The sequence below is a fragment of the Pimephales promelas genome, chromosome 4 (genome assembly GCF_988280905.1).
Source record: "Pimephales promelas chromosome 4, fPimPro1.hap1.1, whole genome shotgun sequence".
Taxonomy (NCBI): Eukaryota; Metazoa; Chordata; class Actinopteri; order Cypriniformes; family Leuciscidae; genus Pimephales; species Pimephales promelas.
The window spans coordinates 6,444,350-6,468,135 of record NC_142772.1 but is presented as its reverse complement, the minus strand read 5'-3'; the positions used below and the strand labels follow the sequence as shown (position 1 = coordinate 6,468,135).

Sequence of the window (23,786 nt, the reverse complement as noted above, 5' to 3'; positions counted from 1 at the left end):
ACAAAATCTGTGGAAATTAGTCAAATTATGCGCATTGTGCAATCTCTCTTACTGAAATTCAAGCCCTGCAACAACAAACAATATTCATCCGGAGCACATGAGTGAGGGGAGGCGGGTTTGTTGGAGAAATGAGAGAGCAAGAAAGCGCAGCTGGTATCGTTTAACTATTCTGTGGAAAATGAGTATTGCAAGCGTTTCAGATAGTTTAGTATTGATATGTAGCGAAAAATCGATTTTTTTTTTTTTTTTTTTTTTTTTTTTTTTTACAACTCTACATTGCACTTGTTGTACATTGCACATAGTGGCTAGTAGGAGTGACTGTGTTACACGCCACTGCTGAACGCCACTCGTATTTGGCAGGTGTGTTAATGTCAAGCCCTGCTTCTGACCTTACAGAAAATGGTGAGAGTTGATACAGTGCTGTTTTCCATTTGCAGAGTGTATAAAAAAGTAAAGGCCTTTTTATATTTAGTTGTTTTTGGCTTAATTTAGCTTTTATACCTGATTTTATCAACTGTAACACTTTTTCATTTCAGCTCTGCAATGCGATCTGAATTAAGTAGGAGATATTGTACACTACCAATCAAAACTTGGTTTTGAAAGAAGTTTATGTTCACCAAGGCTATGTTTATTTGATAAAAATACAGTAAGAACTGTGTTATTGTGAAATTTTATTACAATTTAACCCACTGGTGGGATGCTTGCCATTATTTTTTAAAACAATAATATCTTAGAAAAGACCTTAAGTAATATTGACAAACTATATATCATTTGAACGCTTACAATCTCTAGTTTCCATATTTCGTGACTGATTTTCAAAATAAATTACACAGGAGCCGTAATTTATCAATTTACAACATGAATATTTTCATACTCGTAAAGCATGTTCAGACCTTTATTTTGAAATAGCAATGAACATCATGAAAAAAAGGTAGAAACCTCAGTTTGTTTTCATGCTAAGAGTTCAAAAGATTGCATCCATTTAATTATTTTAGAAAAAAAAGTCTGAAAATGTTTTAAATGTTAAAAAAAAAAAAAATCCACCATTTGTTATATGGCAGGAAGCTATTACGCACATGCATGTTCTTTGTATGTGTTTCTTAGAGGTTGAATTCATATCAAAATCTGCCAAACTTCCCATACTACTTCATAATAGATCTTTTGTTCAAAAATTGTATGAAAATTATGTAAATGATGGTTCAGATCACTCAAAACACATATGGTAATGGAGCCGCCCTTATATGGCCAGTAATGGAGTCTGGTTGTGCCCTAGTGAAAAAGTTTGGTACTGCGCCCAGAAACAAAATCTTACAGAAAGCTCATTTTTGGAGATATCAACCTAAAATTTTAAACACAACTTGTTTTCTGCAGTTTTAGAGTAGCCCAGGTTTTGAAAATATATATTTTATATAAAATATCAATAATTATTTTTTTTACATTGTATATTTCCATAAAACTCAAACTTCTATATCTGTTTTTCTGTTTCACTTTCTTAATTTATTTCACTTCGACAAAAATCTGCCAAATGTCTTCTTTAAAACAAGACCAATTGTACGTCTATTCAAAGCATTCTTGAATTACAACCATTTAAGTTTGAAATGTGCATTTCCATGTCTATTCAAAAAAAAGGGCGGGGGTGACGGTTAAGAGGTCAAAATAACTGCTTTATACTTTTAATACATTTGAAAATGTAATTTATTTAGCATCATTACACATTAATTAGTAATTACACATTATAGTCTTCAGTGTCACACGATCCTTCAGAAATCATTCTAATAGGCTGATTTGCTGCTCAAGAAACATTATCATCAATGTCGAAAACAATTGTGCTGGTTAATATTTTTGTGGAAACCGTGATACATCAGGATTCTTTGATGAATAGAAAGTTCAAAAGAACAGCATTTAATTAAAAGCTTCAGTGGCTGAGGTTGTAGAGATTGCACATTAAACTGTTGCTCTTAATGGGAGGCTGTCAAAGAGAAATTCACTATTAAATAAAAATGTCATGATATCTCGTCACAGCATGTCGGAGACTCTGAAGCTGCTTCTGTGGTCTGATGAGACCAAAATGGAGATGTTTGTCCATTTGAATAAACGACATATTTGGCATAAGCCGAACTTTGCGCATCAGAATGCTGCTCCATCCCCATGGTGAAGCACGGTGGTGGTGGCAGCATCATGCTGGGGGAATGCCTGGCAGGCTTGTGCGGGTAGAGGGTAAAAAATGCAAATCCTAGAGGAAAACGTGATGAAGTCTGCAAGACCCAGATATACAGGAATGACTGAAAAACAACAACTTTAATGTCCTGGATTGGCTGTTTCAGAGTCCACAACTCAATCCAAGAATTTAGAGGTGGACATGCTGTTCTCTCATGATGTCCATCTCTGCAAAATGGGAGAATGAATGAGGAATAATTGCAGTGGCCAGATGTGCAAAGCTGATAGAGAACCAAACACACACAGACTCAAGGCTGTAATTGGTTTTTAACATGTTTTCTTATAAGATTAGACAAATATGTTTGAGCCATTTATTGTTGTTCTGTGGTCTTTCTAAACATTGTCAATAGCCAGAAGTTCTGAACCGTTTCATGAGAAACAGCTCTTGGTTTCTGTGATATGTTCAATGCACAGACTTGGAAAAAAAATGTAAATGCTGGCGAAAGATAGTCTTTAATACATTTATTTGTAAGTGAATTCCAGGTCATCTTTGCACACAACCATAGAGTCAATGAGAAAACCAGCTGGGAACTGCTGCAAGATCACTTTACTTATTTTTGTTAAACAGAAACAGAAATTATGAGATAAAAAGTTTGGGAATCACTTTATATTAGTGTCTTTGTTACTTGTACTTACTGTGGTACTAACCCTTAACCAAAACTGCACTTTATTTTACAGTACTGTTCCCTATGTACATTCTTACCTTATATTACCCAGTCTTAGGTATATATGTGTGCACACTGTAAAATAAAGTGAAACCCCAAAACCTGTTTGACCATCGGCGAAGCTATAACCCTATTGTAAGTACATGTTATTAATGAATATTACTCAATACTTAAATGTATAATTACACTGTAAGGACACTTTAAAATAAAGTGTAACCAAGTTTTGATGTACTGTTTTTGCAGTATTGTAAAAAGGGATAATGTTTGTCCTTTGATTATTTTTCCTTTTCTTTCTCTCACTAACTTAGAAATACGATTTTATGCCAGATGTCTCTGGAAAGACCTGAAGCTCTTTCAGCAGTAGCTCTCTGTGTGAATATTGATAAAGTTGATAAAACCTTCTCTTAAATTATGCTGCAAAGTTGCATTATGCAGATCGCTAAAATGAAAACCATCATTTAGACCACAAAGGTAAATCCAAACTTTGTGTGGAACATCCTCCCTTAATCGACAACATTCCCCTCACGTTTTCTGGGAGACAGTGCTTTTATACGACTGTGAATGTGAAGAAAAAAAATAATTTATATGGCATTATTCAGTAATACCCTTTGTGATATTGATGGGCCTGAAGAACTACACAGCCCTAGCATGAAGTCCAATGCTACCTCACTGAATCCCACTACAAAGATGGTAATTAAGCAGTAGAACAGAGGAGATGATGGGTGTCAGGTGGTGCAGAGGTTTTCAATGAGATTAATGTTTGCCTCACATACTCTCTGACAGCAGACAGTGTTTTCTAGATTTGTATTGATATTTTGATAATTTACTCATCCCCATGTCATCCAAGATGTCCATGTCTTTCTTTCTTCAGTCGAAAAGAGATTAAGGTTTTTGATGAAAACATTCTAGGATTTTTCTCCATATAATGGACTTCATTGGGCACCAAACGGTTCAAGGTCCAAATGAGAGTTTCAGTGCAGCTTCAAAGGGATTTAAACAACACCAGACGATGAATAAGGGTCTTATCGGTCAATCGATCGGTCATTTCAAAAGTAAATAAAAAAGTTCATCATCTGGTGTTGTTTAAAGCCTTCTGAAGCTGCACTGAATCTCTCATTTGGACCAGTGAAGTCCATTATATGGAGAAAATCATGGAATGTTTTCATGAAAAACCTTCATTTCTTTTCGACTAAAGAAAGAAAGACATGGACATCTTGGATGACATGGGGGTGAGTAAATTATCAGCAAAAGTGAACTACTCCTTTAAATAGTTCAAAAAACTTCAGAATCTCAGAGGCAGACAGAGTACACAGCTTTATTACTTAAGTAAAAGTACAGATACCCCTTGCCAAATTTTACTCAAGTTCAAGTAAAAGTACTACAGTCAGATCTCTACTTAAGTAAAAGTACTGTACTTGAGTATCAAGAGTACAAGAGCACATTTTCTTAATATTGCATTACTACTGCCACAGTGCTTACATTTATGTACAGAAACGTCCTACATGGAGTTATGAAAAATGTTAATACCTTGGAGAATGTAAAAGGAATTGAAAGTAAAATCAAGTCATTTTTATCTTGTTACCATGTTGCTTTATTTAACTTTAAAGAAAATTTCAGAAAATTCCAAAAATTGAAATAGTCTGGCGAGGTGAGGCCACGGGTCGACACATTCCCGGGAAGGACCTGCCATTGTTCATCCATGGTTTCGTCTCTTATAAATCTGACCATGGAGTTGACTTTGGGGGAAAGCTGAAGGTGATTGCTTATAGGCTATCCCAATCAGTGTTGCCTGCACAATCCAATCACGTTTGAGAGGGACACAACAAATTGAGGGTTTCCGAGATTTTTCTTTTCTCCCTTTTTTTTTTATGGATAGAAATGTAGTGGAGTAAATGTACTTGAGTAAAGTCATGAGTACTCCCCAAAAATGATACTCGAGTAAAGTACAGATTCCTCAAAAATGTACTTAAGTACTCAAATGTACTCTGTTACTGTCCAGCTCTGCAGAATCTTATGAGAGCTGATCATTAACAAAATTTCAGAAAGCATAACTTTATGTAAAAATACAGTTATTGGCACCAACACAAATGGTCAAATCTAATTTTGGATGATTGCATGTCTGATATTACTGCGGTGATTGGGCTTTTTATGCCCTGTCCACACAAAGTGCTTGAGCTTTTTGCCATTTCTAAAATGCATGTTAATAGAAAGCTAAGAGCTGCAGGAGAGTGCTCTGCTGTCATGGCACGACATCACCTCCAGCATTTCTAATTGGCTAATTTGGACGGATTTGAAACGCTACGTCTTGTTAGAAAAAGCAAGAGTTTGACATGAATTGGATTTCTAAAACCTGTGGAATCTATCAGGCTGACATGGTGCTTTATGCTGTTGACTTCACAGGCTGTCTAAAAGTGGTTGTTTTTCATAAGTCACACTTTTTCTCTCTCTCTCTCTCTTTCTGTCTCTCAGGGACTCAAACCAATGGATCACAATGGGTTGTCAGATCCCTATGTTAAGCTGCACCTGCTGCCTGGAGCTAGTAAGGTATGTGCCTGCTCACCAATTGCATTGATTTACACATTCCAAGGAGGCTTGTAGCTATATTGTAGCTGTCAGATGTTTGTTAATGTTGGTGTGCCTACCTGTACTGCCTTAATAAGAAATCTTATTTTTCGATACATGTGTAGAATTTCTGTGTCTGAAAACAGGATTATACAAGCTTTAGCCCACAGTAATTTTAGCTCTGTTAGGTATACATCTAGACTGTGGAGACATTGGCGCTCCTGTTTGTTTATTGCGAATGAAAGTTAATGAACTTTGTATTTTATATTTATTTGTTGCTTTGTTGTAACTGTTGTTATGTTTTTTGTACTATGGACCTTTCTTTTTGAGTCCTGAATAAAGTAATGTCATATATTATTTAAATGTCTTAAGGCAGTGGTTCTGAACCAGGGGGCCTTGACCCATTGGAAGGTCTCTGCAAACTTCCAAGGGGATCACGGGATTACTTCAAATTATTCCGATTAATATATGATTACTTATAAAATGTAAATGTGTATTATAATCAATAAAAATATAATTAATTAATAGTTCATTCAAATGTAAAAGCTTTATGGCAATATGTTGATAGTTGATTTCTTATAATGAAGATTATGATCGTCATTACCGTCTTTAAAACATGCTAAAACAGACAATGTACACACAAGGTACTGTCTATCACTGTTCAAAATCCATATAGTTAAAATCGCATTTAAAATGACATCAGATGTAAGGTAAATTGCTGGAGGGTGTCTGTTTGTGTTTACAATTGAAATTCCTAAAACTTAGATGGATTGATGAATGGATGGATTGATAGATACTCTTTTATATTCTACCAGACATCTGACCATTTACAGGACATTGCACCATCCGTGCGGACAAAAATTGAGCGTGGACCCTTCTGATGACAAAAATTACAGGCAGAATGCGTGCGGCTGAAGTTACTTCAGTCTCTTTTGATCAGGGGGTGGAGCTGGGGTAGGTTTAGGGGTGGGTTTAGGGATCAGGGGGTGGAGCTGGGTAGGTTTAGGTATATGTAAGGTGGGAGGAGTTGGATCTGGATCCGACTCCCCGTGGATTTCATGTTCTGCAGTGAGAACCATCTCAAACGAGGTGTGTTCAGGCACGTTGTTAGCGCGTTGCTATTTTGAGGCAACTGAAATAGACTGCGCCATTGACTTTAGACCAGGTTTCAGTTGGTCAATGGCGCAGTCTATTTCAGTTCCCTCAAAATAGCAATGTGCCAACAATGCACCTGCACGCCCATGGGCCTACAAATGGGGGCAATTGTATATTTTTTTGTTATTTAAAGAGCGCGTTAGTAATGTGCGTCTATAGGCGGCTCCACAATGCGTGTAGACTTTGTCCCGTAGATGGTCCGCCATGACGCGAGCACAACTGGCTTTTAAAGGGAATGGGAGATGCGACTCTGATTGGTTTATTGCACATTTTTATTCCAAAAAACACCCATTACTCATTAAGAGAATGGGGAATACCCCTTTAGGCCATGTGCTGGGCACGCCAACCATTTTTCCAAGTGCTTTAGACCAGTGTTTCCCAACCCTGTTCCTGGCGGCACACCAACACTGCGTGTATTCTTTGTCTCCCTTATCAAACACACCTGATTCAACCCATCAGCTCATAATCAGGTGGGTTAATGAGCTGATGGGTTGAATCGGGTGTGTTTGATTAGGGAGACAAAGAAAACACGCAGTGTTGGTGTGCCGCCAGGAACAGGGTTGGGAAACACTGCTTTAGACCATGTTCTTAGGTCGTTAAAATAGTGTCCTATATGTACTTAACCATTTCGGGGGGGGGGGGGGGGGGGTTATATGAGGAAATTTCCAATTTTCCATGAATTGTCACAGACAGTCAAAAAGTGAAGCGAGGATTTGTGTGCAGGAAACTCAGGATATTCATTAAACAAACCAAAACTCTCTGTGGGGGAAACAAGACAGAAATACGATGGAACATAGACAATGAACCAGTCCAGGACTGCAAACACAGGGGGACTAAATAGGAAGCAAACAAAAGAAGATAACGAACAAGGCTGGTGGGGCAAATTAATCAATAATCAGGTAACAAGATGGAAGGGGCCAGATAATTACCAAGACAAGCCATGTGCTCAAAACAAACCAGACTAAACACAAACACATGACAAACCAGGAATGTCAGAGCTCTGTCACCAAACCGGATATAATCCAAACAGAGGTGACCGAAACCCTGACATGAACACAGGGTACAACATAGTATTTGACACTCTTTTTTTTCTCCTTTTTCAATAGATGGTGCAAGAAGGTGCTCAAGCTTTATAAAATAATTGGAAAGTCAAACTAAATATACAAGCTGTTTTATTGTCCATTAATTGGTTTGCCATTTTGCAACCTTGTTACCAAAACTTGGCGCATGTTTAAATACAGAGTTTAAACCCCTGATTTGCTTGACATTTTGAAATGGAAGGCCTGGTATATTCTTAGCTTGTGCTAAGAATAAAGACTAAAGAGTAGCAGTGAACACAACCACTAATCTACAACCAAATCTATCATTTCTTCTAGGCCAATAAGCTCCGCACCAAGACCCTACGCAACACTCTCAACCCTGTCTGGAGTGAGACCCTGACGTATTATGGAATAACAGATGAAGATATGGTTCGCAAAACACTCAGGTACCCAATCACTATCTATACATTCATTACTTACTGTGAATTTGATATGTCAAGGCCTCTGCAAAAGTCTACAATTAGACACTTGTGTCTGAACGCTCAACTTATTTGTGTTTAGTTGCCACTGGAAATGACAAAAGCTTATCCATCATAAAGAAGTGACTTAGTGGAGTTTAGCAAAGGGTTGAGTACCTAAAAAGACAGATTTTGGTAACACTTTATGTCAGTTGTCCACTTTAGACATTCTACTAAGTGACTTTACAACTACATCAACTACCAGTCATTGGAGTATTAGTAGACTGTATGCTTAATATCAGCTTACACTTTATTTTGATGCTCCACACCAACAGTCTACTGGCTATGTAACTTTGAAAGAAAACTTATTCTACTAACCCTAACCTATCAGTTCACTACAGTCTATTAATACTCTGAGAGTTAGCCATATAGGTGGGATAAAGAGAAAAGGATATCAGAGAAAGTGGCACGCGAGGCAAATCAACTTGAGTTTAATGAGGGCTTTTCAAAAAGGTCACTGGTGACTGACCTAAGGTCCTACTTTAATAAGAAAAAAATGAAGAATATGTATGTTTTTTTAATTAAGTGTCCATGGTTACACGATTCCCATGATGCAGTTGTAATTGGGTGGGTCAGGTCCACTCCAGGCCTCATTTAGTGCTGAGTCTGAGACCTAATTACAAGCAGAACAACGATGATTCTTGGATAACTCCTATAGAGGGTGTTATGGCATTCATCAAAATTAAAAGCCTCCAATTGAAGGACCAGTGAAGGAGGTCGAAATTTACTTCTCACACTGTCTTGGAAAAATGAAAGCTTACATCATGTGTAGATCTGGTTTCTGGGGTCTTCATGAAACCTTTCTGTTCCTGCGTCAGTGTTTCAGCACTCAGGAATATGGCAGTATATTGAGAAAACAGTGTTTGCTTTTATCCTGTAAAATTGCATAATATTTCTTGGACGTTATGTGACCCTGCAGAGCAATTATCTGGATCTAATCACTCAAATTAGCTGGCTGCTCAGGCTATTAGATTTTCTTTGTCAACAGAAACAGGGCATAGAAAGCATCCATTGGTTTTCTCTAAAAATGTTTTTGGATGTAAAAAGTAGGGTGAGGGATGCGCATTGGCCTTGGAAACAAGTGGTGAAACTTACGACATTTTGTTGTTTAGACAGATGCTATTCAAATATCCTCAGTGGTGTTACTAGAATGTGGGGTGAACAACTTAAGTCAATATGAGAAGAAATTTCAACAAAATGTTGCCAGGAAAAAAGAAAATAGTTTTGAACTTTACAATCCAAAATGGTTAACAGTTAATAGTTTACAGGCCATTTTTGGTACTGTTTTTCTCACAATTCCAAGGATATTTCTCACAATTCTGTGAAGAAACAATAGATTTGTAGACATAAAATTGATAATCTGACTTTTTTTTTCTCAGGATTGTTATATAAAATCGCAATTGCAAGTTTTGACGTCTGCAAAAAAGTTAAAATATGATGAGATTTAAATGTTATAGGTGTCACAAATTGGTTGCAATAATGAGAAAAGGATCTAAATGCAGCAGTCTTCATTTTATTAACAATAGGAACAACCCATTTAAAATGCAAAGTAGAACTGACAATGAACTGAAAGAAATGGATTTAAATATTTCGTTATGATGTAACTGCAGGGCTAATACAATATGCCTGCTATGAACTGGATATGTGATTATTGTGTAGTACTATTGTTTACATCAAATTCATGCTTTAAATGTAGGCTAATCATCACAGGTTCCAACAGTCCAGTATGTCTGTTTAATGGCATCCAACCATATATGTTTGTGTTGAGCTTCAAACTGCGTCTTTGACAATGGTATTCCATAAAGATGGAGACCAGCATCATCTAAAAGCACAATATTTGTTTTTCTTATTCCGTGGATCTTGCCGGTTTCCTCCACATTACCACTGTTTTTCTGCCTCCTTCATAACACAAATGCCATAATGCAAATGCATTGATGTAACTGTATAGACTGTTTAAGACATTTTACATATATATTTTTTGTGTATAGTTTTTGTAACCTGACTCTTTAGACGTCACATTGTTGTCTTTCGTCATAATTCAAAGTGGCAATTGCTAGAGGTCTTCAGACTCAGTGCTAACCAGTGTTGGGAGTAATGCATTACAAAATTAATACATTACAGTACCATATTACTTTTTGCTGTAACGCAGTAGTGTAAGGCATTACTAATCAATTTTCCGTAATATTTTACTCGTTACATGTTCAGTGAGGCTTGTATTACAGTTGTATTACAGTGTATTGTCTGCTTTTACTTCTTAAAGGCAACAGACTATGTGAAAGTTTTAAAGCAGTCTTTTAGTGCCAGTTCAGAGCGATCGCGTCTGTAACATTGTTTTTTCCTCATAAATGTGAACACGAAAACTAAAATAAAATGAATATTTTAAATTCTATGGAGACTGGAGAGCCAACCCTTCCTCATCCGATTTGCGCAGTGTAATTAACAGAATTACAAAAAATATATTTTGCCTCCTATTTTTTTGTCACGCATGAATGTGTCTTTTTCCTAATATTAAAAATAAAACATAGACTGATATTTGTCTAATGTCTGGAGTCCTTTAAGGAAGTAGCCTATATACGTTTCAATACATGTATTTTCTGAGAATTTTTATTTCATGTTTTGACTGCAAATGTCATGTCCATAATGCTGGACTTCCCCAATTTTAAATAATTTATCCTCAACTAGTTTTGTGGTGTAGGTCTACGTATTTTATAATGTTAACTTCAAATAATACTAATAGCCTAATTTAAAGATAAGGCAGCATTGGATATGGACGGTAAGGAGAATAACGCTGGGAGTTGGAAGAGGTGTGTCGCAATTCTGTAGGTTCGTGGATGTGGCGAATCGCGATTTCGGTTTCATATTGCATATCGTTACAGCCCAAAAGTTAAGTTCTACTTAGTTATTTTGTTGAAAGTAACTCAAAAGTAATACATGAGTAATGTAACGCATTACAATTCTGGGACAGTAATATTGTAAGGTAATGAATTACTTTTAAATAACAGTAACAAGTAATACCTAATGTATTACAGTTTGGAAGTAACTTGCACAACACTGGTGCTAACTGCTAATCAACCTATCATGACTCACCTTTAAAAAAATTGCATGTCTTATTTCGTTATTTTGTCCTCCCACTTTATACACGATGTTGCCTGGTGATTTCACCCCAGCTGAGATGTCATTGGCCCTTTCTGAGTGACATTTAATGCCTCGCAAACATGACTTTAGCAAAATGGGTTGTTTTTCACAGAGCTTAATTGTTTAGTTTGCATTGAAACCCTGTGCGGTGATTGAAATGCTGCATTAGGATAATAGCACAGACAAAGTGGCAGTAAAGATTACACCACAGAGGAACATTAGTTTCCACTTTTGTGTATCATTGCAAAACAGCTGTTCTACTCACAATATCCCTCAAATCCATTAAAAGCAGATTAACCAAGTTGCCGGAGTATATAATCCACTTGGCATTGTCTTTCTAGTTAAATGTTGCAAATGTAAGAAAAGGGTTTAATGTGTCAGATAATGAGGTCAAAAGTACAAGTTTAGCTATACACATTAAATGAAAATTTTGATTCAATCTTATGATGGTTAATGAAATAAATGTCTACATTAAAATAGCAATGTTGTGTTAATTCAACTAATATTCTGCACACAGCACTGTTGGCAACTTGTATAGAAAATGGACATTGATTACTGACAGAGCACTTTTTGGTCTTTTTCAATGTTAACTATTTATATGGGCTGAGAAAGCATTAAATGGGAATCCGATTTCAATTTGGTGTTGATCAGCTCTTACTTAATAGGTTTCCAATAGAAAACTGCTTGCAAAGGAAGTCAATATTCTGAGGATTTTTATACCTACCATCAGTCTCTGTCTCGTATGCACCAGTATATAGAAATGTCCTCTGGAATGAGGAGAAATAGTATCTAATGTCCCAAGACTGTGACCAGTTATCTTAATACCAGTTTATTGGATCTCATACATTTTCATTTGACTATCATATGACTAAAAGATCAGACACTATTAAAGGGTTAGTTGAAAAATGAAACTTCTGTCATTATTACTCACCCTCAAGTCTTTCCAAACCCATAAGACTCTCGTTCATCTACAGGACACAAATTAAGATCTTTTTGATGAAATCTGTGAGTTTTCTTTCTCTTTATTGACAGTCTACACAACTACAATTTTGACACTTCATAAAGAGATCATAAAACGAATCCACATGAATCGAGGGATTTCGTCCAAATTTTCTGAAGAGACACAATCACTTTATATTATGAACAGATTTAATTTAGGCTTTTGTTCACATATACATCACTTATACATCAGTTGTTGTGGTAAGGGCGGTGAAGACCCGTTGGGCGGCCAAGGCGATGAAGACACTGGCACTGGCTCCGATTCTAGAACAGCAGACACCGGCTCGGGAACAGTAGACAACGGCTTGGGAACAGCAGACACCGGCTCAGGAACAGCCACTAGAACAGTAATGGCCAAAAGGACAGACACAAACACAGAAACAGACGCTGACTCCGGCTCTGGAACAGGCACTAAATCCGGCTCTGGAAAAGGCACTGGCTCCGGTTTAGGAACAGCCACTAGAACAGTAACGGCCAAACGGACAGACACAAACATAGAAACAGGCACTGACTCCGGATCTGGAACAGACACTGATTCCAGCTCTGGAACCAAGGACACTAAAGGTCTGAAGGGTCTTTCCAGGATCTGTGCCAGACGCTCCAGATAGTTGCTCGGTATTATCTCGGTTGCGTAAATGGGTATCTCCTGATCTGTCTCTGGCTCTGGAACAGACACTGGCTCAGGCTCCGGCTCTGGGACAGCAGACACTGGCTCCAGCTCTGGAACAGACACCAGGTCCCATTCTGGAAAAACAAAGCTCCAAGACAGCAAACACAGGCACGTCGAGGATCCGAATCAGATGCTCCAAATAGTCCATCCGTGCCCTCGCGGCCATGCGAATGGGCATCTCCTGATCCATCTCTGACCGGGTAGATGTGGAATGGACAGTCTCTGGCTGAGCAGACGGGACGTGAACAGTCTCTTGCTGGGAAGATGGGACGTGAACAGTCTTTGGCTGGGCAGACGGGATGTGAACAGTCTCTGCTTGGGTAGACAGGATGTGAACCGTCTCTGCTTGGGTAGACAGGATGTGAACCGTCTCTGGCTGGGTAGACGACACGTGAACAGTCTCTGGCTGGGAAGATGGGACGTGAACAGTCTCTGCTTGGGTAGACAGGATGTGAACAGTCTCTGCTTGGGTAGACAGGATGTGAACAGTCTCTGCTTGGGTAGACAGGATGTGAACCGTCTCTGGCTGGGTAGACGACACGTGAACAGTCTCTGGCTGGGTAGAAGGGACGTGAACCGTCTCTGACTGGGCAGATGGGACGTGAACAGTCTCTGGCTGGGCAGACGGGATGTGAACAGTCTCTGGCTGGGTAGACGGGACGTGAACAGTCTCTGGCTGGGCAGACGGGACGTGAACAGTCTCTGGCTGGGCAGACGGGACGTGAACAGTCTCTGGCTGGGCAGACGGGACGTGAACAGTCTCTGGCTGGGTAGACGGGACGTGAACAGTCTCTGGCTGGGCAGACGGGATGTGAACAGTCTCTGGCTGGGCAGACGGGATGTGAACAGTCTCTGGCTGGGCAGACGGGACGTGAACAGTCTCTGGCTGGGTAGACGGGACGTGAATCGTCTCTGACTGGGCAGACAGGATGTGAACAGTCTCTGGCTGGACAGATGTGACCTGAACCATCTCACGACCACCTCTTTCACTGCGACCTCCTCGGGTCCCACAAAACTTGATCAACCGGCTCCCCTTAAACTCTCTTCTCTCCCGCTCGGTGGCTGGGGAAGAGATATTGCAAAACTTACCTTTGGAAAAAGTTGGTGACGGAGTCCTTCTGTCTCCATCTTTAATAGGGTAATCAAACTCGTAGTCTTCTAGGCAGGGGTCAAAATCCAAATAAACAATCCAAACACAAGAACTCAAACAAGAACAACTTCGGAAGTGGTGTGACAATAAACAAGGACTCTTTAACAAACACTGACACAGACAGGGAATATATACACACAGATCTAACAATGTGATGGGAACAGCTGAGTGCAGTGAACTGATGAGTGACTGACAGACAATGTTGGGAAATGAAGTCAAAATGTGAAAGACTCCGTGAGAACGAGGACCTCTAGTGACAACCCAGGGAAATACAACCAGACACTGTGACAATGGAAGCTCAAGCATGTTCACTTGACGCGTGAGAACCAATATGGTCACACAATCTCGTTTTACACAGCATGTTTGAGATTTTTTTTGTCTCACTTCATAAGCCCATGAATAATAGTATAGAATACTGATGGTATGTTTGTAATCCTCTAAATTTTGTCAGTTAAACAATATGATTTAATGTGATTTTTTTTTATTGAGTGATTGATTGAAACATTGATGACGTGTGATATCTGCATGGGCAGGTGCACAGAGGTATGCAAATACATAAGTTGACAGGCATGTAGGACATTGTATCCTTCCTTTCGGACTGAATGCAATGATTGGACAAACATTTTATGTTCCTAAGCCTTCCACAGACAATATATATACATATAAATACATTTAGACCACTTGGTGATTGTTATCAGAATGTGAAAAGAGACTTTCAACTCGAATAACAAAAAAAATGTTTCTGGAACAAATTGCCTGCCATGCCTTTTAAAGCAATTGATTACTTTGAGATATTGTTGATTTGAGTATTTTGGATATATAATATGGATATATAAGTGGTTATATTATTATATTGTATTTAATATGAACTATTCTTTCTCAGTGCATCTATTTTAATGGAACTATTACAACTGACACTTAAACACTAGGTTTAAACCAAACGATGAGTGATAGATAGTAGTTAAGAAAATGTGACCTGCAGTCTCTCTTTCCTGAGCACCAAGTCCATGATGGAGTCGTCTAGACAGGCCCGAGTTAGCAAGAGCAGGCAGTTATTGTGCGAGTTGCTGGCTTTTCCCGCTGAGATTGCAGCTCTGTGTTTGGTGGCTCCCAGATTTGTCTGGACTCAGAGTGAATTAATGAGGCAGAGAGTCTGCGCTTCAAAGGTCACATTTCTGTTCTTAAGCGGCGCAGTAACAGGTTCATTCGATACAGCTAGAGGGAGTGATTTACAGGTTAGAAAGGTTTAACTTAGGCCTGGGACGAGGGTTTAAGGCTTAATGTTTTTAGAGAATTAGCTCCTTTGGGAGGAGTCTGTTGTTGATATGATCTGGACATATTGACAAGTTGACTGAAATCCTTTATGGAGTTGTATGGTTTTAAGATAAAGTACAGACGTGTGCGTCTGCAGACATGTGGATCGGGGAGGAACCACCTGATAATTCACCATTGCTTTTCTTTAAGGCTGTCTTAGCCAGTTTCCATGGTAACCGAAAGTCTCCCTCATAGGCAGTTCCTTTAGGGATCGCTCTTGTCCTTCACGTAAATAAACTCCAAGCACTGGCATATTCAGCGTCTCACCCGTAGTGTTTATAAAAACTACATTTTCATTATTTCCTCAAGCTTGCAATTTATAGCACCTTAAATTACCTCAGTAAAGCCCGTCCTGTGAAGCCCTGACGGTCTGTGCCTACATCCCAGTGATAAAATTGTTGTCTTATGTCTTACTCAAACTTGTCTGCTCTCGATCATTCTGAATGGAGGGTACAAATTAAAAGACATGGGCATAAAGAGAAACCGAAAGAGACAAAATCCTTTTTAATTTATCTGTGTGCCCCAGCGAGTTTAGAGGTTTAACGCTGAATATAATTGAAACAAATAATTACAAAGGAATGGCAAAATAACACATTGAATTAAATATGACATTTTAAAATAGAAATAGAAAGTCTGAAATAGTATATTCTTTTGTTAAATGAATAGTTCAGGTCCTTGCAAATACAAATTAAGATATTTTTGATTAAATCCGAGAGCTTTCTGACCGCCCCATAGAATGAAACATTATTTCCACTTCCAAGGCCCAGAAAGATAGTACAGACATTGTTAAAATAGTCCATGTGACGACAATCATTCAACCTTCATGTTGTGAAGTGACGAGAATACTTTTGTGCGCAAATAATTTAATAGTTTAGTTTACAGCAGTGGTTCTCAAACTTTTTTGGTCACGCTAAAAAATTTCACTAAAAAAATAAAAACAGAAAGATTTTTTTTTTTTTAAGTTTAAGGAAAAGTATGGTTTCTTGCCTGAACGCGGTAGCAAAGCGGTGCATTCACAGTAGCAGCTTGTGATGCTGTTCGATGAAGAGCTGCTTTTCTATGGCAACTTTTATGTCAGGCTTGTTCATGGTCTGAAGAAGGACAATTCAGTGGATGTGTGTTCAGTGCTGCTTTATAAAGGCAGAGCGCACTTAAAGGGAAATACCAGATTTAGCATTAAAGGGCACCTATTATGCCCCTTTTTACAAGATGTAATATTGGTCTCGGGTGTCCCCTCGGGGGCCTGTTTAAAAATGACCTGTTTTGGTGTATACGACCTTAAATGCAAATGAGCTGCATATCCCCGCCCTGCCTTTGGATGAGGGCGTCACTTGCATACCTATGTCAGTCGGTAAGCAGAAGGGCTAAGAGAGTGAGAGACCCGCTGTTTTGAATGTCATTCAGCCGTGCATGTTTGAATCGGAATATATAAATAGTCTCTGATCAGACCCAGATGACGAAGAGACTTCGGAAGAATAAACACAAATGAGAATGGACCAGGATGTCTTGGTACGGTTATTTGATACATTTATGTACTTATAGAGTTGTAATCACGTCCCCTTTGAAATTATGGATGTGCAACACAGACACACACACACTAACGTTACACACTAACACTACATACACATACTGTGATAAAGTTTGCTACGTACAAGCGAAATTACATTTATGCGAGGGACCTGTTGCGTCATGTTTACTTGTCATACAGGTGCTTCTGTGGGAAATGTGAGAAGATGGCTAACTTACAGAACAAGAACATATATGCAGTTTTTAATACAATATCTTTAAATATATATATATTTATAAACGTGTGGTTACACACTATACAAACAAGGTTTAAATTATACACAGGCATCCTACGACGACGACGACTACAACTTTAGATGCATTTGTTGTTGTTGAATTAATTTTTATTTGCTCAAAAATCATAAAATACACTTACTGTTACTGGAGGTGTCGCTGGATCGCAAACAGTAGACGATGATCCACACTTGAGGATTAACTTTGAAGCAAGACCTGCTTTGAATTGACCCTCGTTTACAAAACAGTCAGTCAGAAAATGATTCGCTCAAACATAAACTTATTTAATAAGGAAAGGTGCCACTTAAAGTTCCAAAATACAATACATCCACTGTCTTTTCAGTGGCTCTTATGTCGGAAATAAGTGAAAACTACTATGTATGTCATTATTACATCCCATCCCACAACAGAAGACATTACCAGCTGTCTTTGAAACAATGGAGGATATTGTACAGATCACCGAGGGCGGGGTCTATGCCACAACCACACTGTCAATCAAACCCCTTGCTCAATTCTACGTCACAAAGCGCTGAATCTTAGAACAGCTCGTTCTGAGACAGTGCATATGATTTATTGAAAAACCACTGGGTGGATTTTTATCATTCTGGGGTGGTTTTGCTCGCATACTGCCAACACACATTTATGTTCAAACAACATGTAAAAGTGAATTTTCCATAATAGGTGCCCTTTAAGCTTTGTATTCGTAGAGAAAACATGTAGTATTTTCGAATTACCGTGCTTTCAACCCTCATATTCCCCTGAGACGAGAGATTTATGTATTTTTTGTCTGGAAAAAATCCTTTTGGTCAGAGGCTAAAGACTACAGTCAGTAGTAGGGGCTGTCCCGCATGTTCTTACCCCACCCATAGCGGGTGGGATCTCACTCACAGAATGATCACATAGAGTCAGCCATCTTTTTTTGGAAGTTATGCTAGTTGTTTAACTACTGCGCTCTGTTACCGGTAGGCGTGGCCTCCTAGGGCAACGAAGCAAGTGCATTCTGGGAGTTGTTGTCTTTCATCCACATAAGCCAAAAATACATTTTCTGGCTTTTCTCAGTCTAGAAAACTCCAAATTCAAAAATAATTTCACAATTCTTCTACATAAATGACTCATTTTAAATACACATTCATGTTTCCAGAGGTGAAGCATCCCTTTAAACACCATTACAACAGGTTTTTTTTTTCTGATCTCCCATGCTCACACTTTGAGAATCACTGGTTTACAGTGACAATATAAACACCAATTATTTAATTTAAAAATACATCTCATATATCAGACTAATATTGAACTCACACTGTATAAATGACAGACAATTCTTTATGAAAGTATATAACTGCTTTTACAATTTAGAAGGCAGTGACTCACAAAGTAATGATTTCATTTAGTGATCCTTGGCATCAAACATTTAAAACCCCTTGTTTTAGAGGATATTGGGAGCCATGTTATTTAGGAAAATAAAAATATAGGAGCAGGAAATCGAATATATGCAGATGTATGTAGATTCTCATAAGCAGGGAAAACTTTATGGACAGCTTCACAAAGAGACCCACAGCTTCTCCTAAAGAGTGCAAGTCAGATATGTACATGATGTCAGGATTCAGTCTTTCACACTTTCACACAATGGAGCTGTGAGGTTTTATCTCACTCTAGCATTCGGTCTTTCCCATTATTCACCAAACCTCATTTGCCGGCGATCTTCGTGTGCCACTGATGAACATCAAAGCTGTGTTTTAGTGGCGGGCCATGCCGAACTCCTCCTGTGGCTATGAAAGCATGTGATTTATCTGAAAAGGCATACCTCTATTGCCAACATCTCAGACAGTGACAGCTCTATTCAAAGCCAAATTACCCTCACAAGTGGCACACCTCTCATGCCTTTATACCAGAGAAAGCCATTAACACTTGTGCTTTAAGAATACTATTTGCAAAGGCATTTGGTGGAAAGTTTACAGACAATTAAATACAGTTAGATGTGCTTGACCTCTTATTTTTCTTGTTTTATGAATGAACAGGATTTATCTTTGCATATTAAAACAACTTACAATAGGAAGCCATTAGAAAATCTTTTTTTAACAGCAGGAACCCTGTCCTCTTCCAATCTCAAGTGATGAGACATATGTGCAATTTTTTTCTCTAAGCGTTCTTGTAGCTCAAAATATGCCTGATCTCAATTTCTATTACATTTTTTGGATGTCATTATAATTTGGCATCTTCATGAACTCTCACATTTGCTTCCCATTAATATATTTAACTCAAGAGAATAGAAAGTTCAAAATAAAAACATTTATTTGAAATAGAAATACTTTTGTAACATTGTAAATGTCTTTACTGTCACTTTTGATCGATTTAAAGCTTTCTTGCTGAAAAAAGATATTAATTTACAACAAAGAAAAGCCTTGAAGGGTTCGTTCACCCAAAAATGAAAATTCTGTCAGTATTTACTCACCCTCATGTTGTTCCAAACCTCTATGTGTTTATTTGTTCTGCTGAACACAAAGGAAGATATTTGGAAGAATGTTTTAATCAAACAGATCTCATTTCCCATTGACTACCAGTTCTTCCAAATATCTTCCTTTGTGTTCAGCAGAACAAATAAACACATTAACCCCAAACTATTAACCCCATTAACTATAAAAACTATTAACCCCCATTAACCTCAACTAACCCTTTAACCCCAAACCTTTGAACAGTACTGTATGTGTGTCAGCGTTGGTTGTGAACAAAACATAATAAAAGGCTGGATTTACTCGCATCGGTCCAATTTATTTAAACACATAAGACACAGAGCACACTGCCAAAAAACACAGTGACCAGAACAACCAATTTAATCATGACAAGAACGGACCGAAACTGAAGCAAAACCAAGGCTATAAATACACAGGTGAATGAAACAACGAAACTAACAGGTGTGACACATAATCAAATCAATGTGAAACCATAGAAACAGAACAATAACTAAACTGAAACTCACCCAAAACAGACAATAAACAAGATCACAACAATGTGTCTGATGTGTATTAATTGCAGTAATTATATATTTATTTATTTTTAGAATGTATTTTAGTAAGCGCCATTGCTTTTACATCTGACTAATTTGGACTTTTCTACCCCACATTATTTCCTCTGCAAATTCAAGGCCATGCACAAATATATCCAGCTCACACAAAGAAACAGTTTACTGTGATTGCATTGAACAAAAATGAACTCCCTGCTCGTTTATCAAAGAGGACAGCTGGCATTTAACATACACACTTTCATAGTCAGGTACAATCAAAACACAACCATTCTAGAAACAGCATAAAGAGCAATGCGGTCTAGGGAAACAATCCTATCCACATGTAACATAACAGGGGTAAAGTGGCTTTATTAAGCAGACCTTTTGGACATGCCTGAGTGCTCCTCCAGCTGCCCTGTGCCTCATTCAAGACCTTTATCAACAGGGGAAAGAAAGCGTGATTGCCAGTTTACTTGAAACATGACTGAAGTCTTTGGAGAGCTGAACTACTGAGTCATGCTAAACGCTTTAGCAATAGTGTGTTACAACAACACATCTAACTTCCAGATGGGAATAGAATAAGCGTTCAGGAATTCATTTTTGATGCAATGGAAATAATGTGGTTTGGGGAAGGATTATGTCTATGTCCTCATTGCTAGAGTGTTTCATCTCAGTCCCCCTTAAAATCTTTAAGATTAGGTTAGGTTAATCTTTACAAGGTTATTTAACTTTGAGTCCTCCTCTGAGTTGTTGAAATCATTCAAGTTGTGGGGTCAGTAAGTATTATCCTTTCATTATTGGGTGGCAATGTTCAGCTGAGAGCACAGCTTGCTCCTCTTTTCTCATCTGATAATGAAATAAAATGCAACCAAATACACCACCGTTCAGGCTGAAATCCTAGAATCACCCTTTCTGCATTAGTCTTTTTGGTGTATTTTATGGCTGGGGCTATTTTCTACACATGTATGAAAATGTTTTTAGATCTAAACTATTACAGACTACTTTGTAATAGTTAATATTCACCTGAAGTGCCTTGTATGCTTGCACATCTGTTTCTAACTCATGGGGTTTTATGATATGTCTTAGTGAGGAATGAGTCATGTTATGAGGTGTAAAGCATGAGGATTAAGCCAGTCCTTGAAACTGCAACAAGTAAACGTGTCTTGACTGAAAATATATCTGGATTTTATTGTCTGGATCAGTGCTGCTGCTGTGAGAGACGAAATGGACTGGATAGAACCTGCCTGTTTTTCTTTTCTTTTTTTTTTCAATAAGTAAGGCCTTCTTTCTGATCATATAGGAGAACTGATTAGATGGCACTAGCCATAGGAGAATAAACACATAAACTGAATTTCTTTTCGTGATTATCATGATGTGCCAGCTTTGAATGTGCAAAAGCTTCAAAGAGATTTGAGAGCTTACAGAAGACAGTATTTTCAGTAAATTACTTGCATTTTGGTCTGTCCCTCAAATAATATTGATTCAGAAGACCAATATTCATATTTACTTTCAAGGTACTTTTATGGTGTGTTTGGTATACTTTTTTTAAGCTTGACATTATAGTGGTTTAGCCTGGGTTTCCCCATGCTGCCTTGCCACAGCACGATTTTATTCGCGTTGCTAGGTAGCCGGGACACCATGAACCAAATTTTCCCCTGAAATAGGGAACCAATCACCGAACGGGGAGGGAGCACAGGCGCATCTAATAGATGCACAGGCGCATTTGGTAGACCCAATAATACGGCTCTGGGCATTCGTAAACCACGCCTCAAATATGAGAAAATGAACATGTGGTTTCCAGTCCATCTCTCATTCTCAATGATACGTGGTCTGGCGTTAGCCAGGCTAATAGTGGTTCGCAAACTGCATGCATTTTGTGGAAGAACATTGTTTTGGTGGTGCTTTGGCTCTGCGTGACACTGCGGATGAATATGGTTCTTGCTCATAACTAAAAGGAGAGAGAGAACATCCCACTGCTCATAAAATATTCATTACTAGGCTTAAAGGGTACATATCATGCTTTTAAATCATTCATTTTTACATGTAAATCATACCGTTGTGGTCTATATAAAACATAACTGCGATGCTTGGGTCTGAATTCCTCATTAGTATAGCTCTACAAGCCCCTTTTCTACCCCTTTTCTGATGTGCGTCTTTGAGCGACCCGTTTCAAAGCGGCCCCTTTAAATAAGCTCTCCAGGTCGATGAGTTCACGGTCAGTTCAACTCCCCACGTTCGGCCATTATTGTAGTTTGATTGGAGATATACGATTATATACGATACTTCAAAGAACATTTTTATTCACATGTTAATAAAAGGTCAACAAAAGAAGACTTGTCCATAACAAACAATCTGTATTGATAATATGATACGTTTAGAAAAGCTTCAGAAAACACAGCAGCTAAATGACCATTGATGAAACTCAAGAACAATAATACTGCAGACGTGTAACGTTACTTCAAAACAAAAACAAAGAAAGACAAAGGTACTGCTAAACCATGACCACCATGTGTTTTAAGAAAGTATTTATTAACGATATTTACAGCTTATCGAAATAATCTGTTCGTCGTCTTCAAAGATAGAAGGAATTTACCTCTCATTCAGACGAAGTCAATCGGCAAACCCTTCTGTATAACGTTACTGGCGGAGGTTGTTGAAGTGGGAATCCTTGAAGTGCTTCAGGTCACTACATCCAAAAACCGAACATTTTGACTTGCCCTCTCGTAACTTCTGCGTCATTGAGCTCGGACTACAAAATCGGAGCGAGAAGTAATAATGGCGGATTGCTCGAAGTTTTGGGCCGGTAGTCGATGTCCTTATTTGTCAGTTCCGCTGCAAATACGGTGACGTTATAGTTCAAAAAACGTCATAGAAAACAGAAAAATCTGAACAGGTTGGAAAAATATGACCAAAACAGAATATAAAGATATAAACGAAGCACCTGAAGAGAATAATATCATCTTTTCTGTACTTATAAACACTACAAATTTACAACAAAATGCATTTAAGGGCTAAAAAAGTGGATTTTGCATGATATGTCCCCTTTAAGAGATATAACCAGTTTAGATGGAAAGGATCTCAAGCTGGCTAGCTGAAGACGTTGCTGTAGCTTTACCCATTAATAGACACGATACTTCCTTGAATATAAATTCCAGTCTGTTAGAGAGCTACTACATCTGTTCAATATAATACCTTACTCGCCTTTTGAGTAATAAAAACACCATCTCCATGTCGCTTTTACAAAAAGCCAAGCTAATGTTGATTCTTGTTTTATTACGGGCTGTCACATTCTCTTTTTGCCAGTAGACTCTCCTCTGTTCTGCGACTAAATCCAGAAGAACTGCGGCAACATCTCCAATACCGGCTGTTGTCAGTTGTCTCTTTCTGCTGTTGACCAATTCATCACCATCTTAAACACATGGATTTGTTGTTATTCTGTCCATCTGTTCTTGCTGTGAATGAGAGACATCAGCAGAATGTTCCTTTTTCGTGTGTGAATTACTCATCTGTATCCAGTCAAATGTTATTATTGACCTGTACAAAACTAAAAGAAGCTGTGCCTT

At 38.2% G+C, this 23,786-nt stretch overlaps 1 protein-coding gene across 2 annotated transcripts in view; it reads left to right on the top strand.

Annotated features, from left to right (window-relative positions):
• The window catches only part of doc2b (double C2-like domains, beta), a 253,043-nt gene that overhangs the window by 213,564 nt on the left and 15,693 nt on the right, over positions 1 to 23,786 (top strand). For both annotated transcript variants that reach the window (XM_039662029.2, XM_089129888.1), the window contains exons 11-12: positions 5,352 to 5,426; positions 7,976 to 8,085. In XM_039662029.2, the coding sequence (XP_039517963.2) occupies positions 5,352 to 5,426; positions 7,976 to 8,085 (185 nt within the window). The remainder of the gene's footprint in view (positions 1 to 5,351; positions 5,427 to 7,975; positions 8,086 to 23,786) is intronic.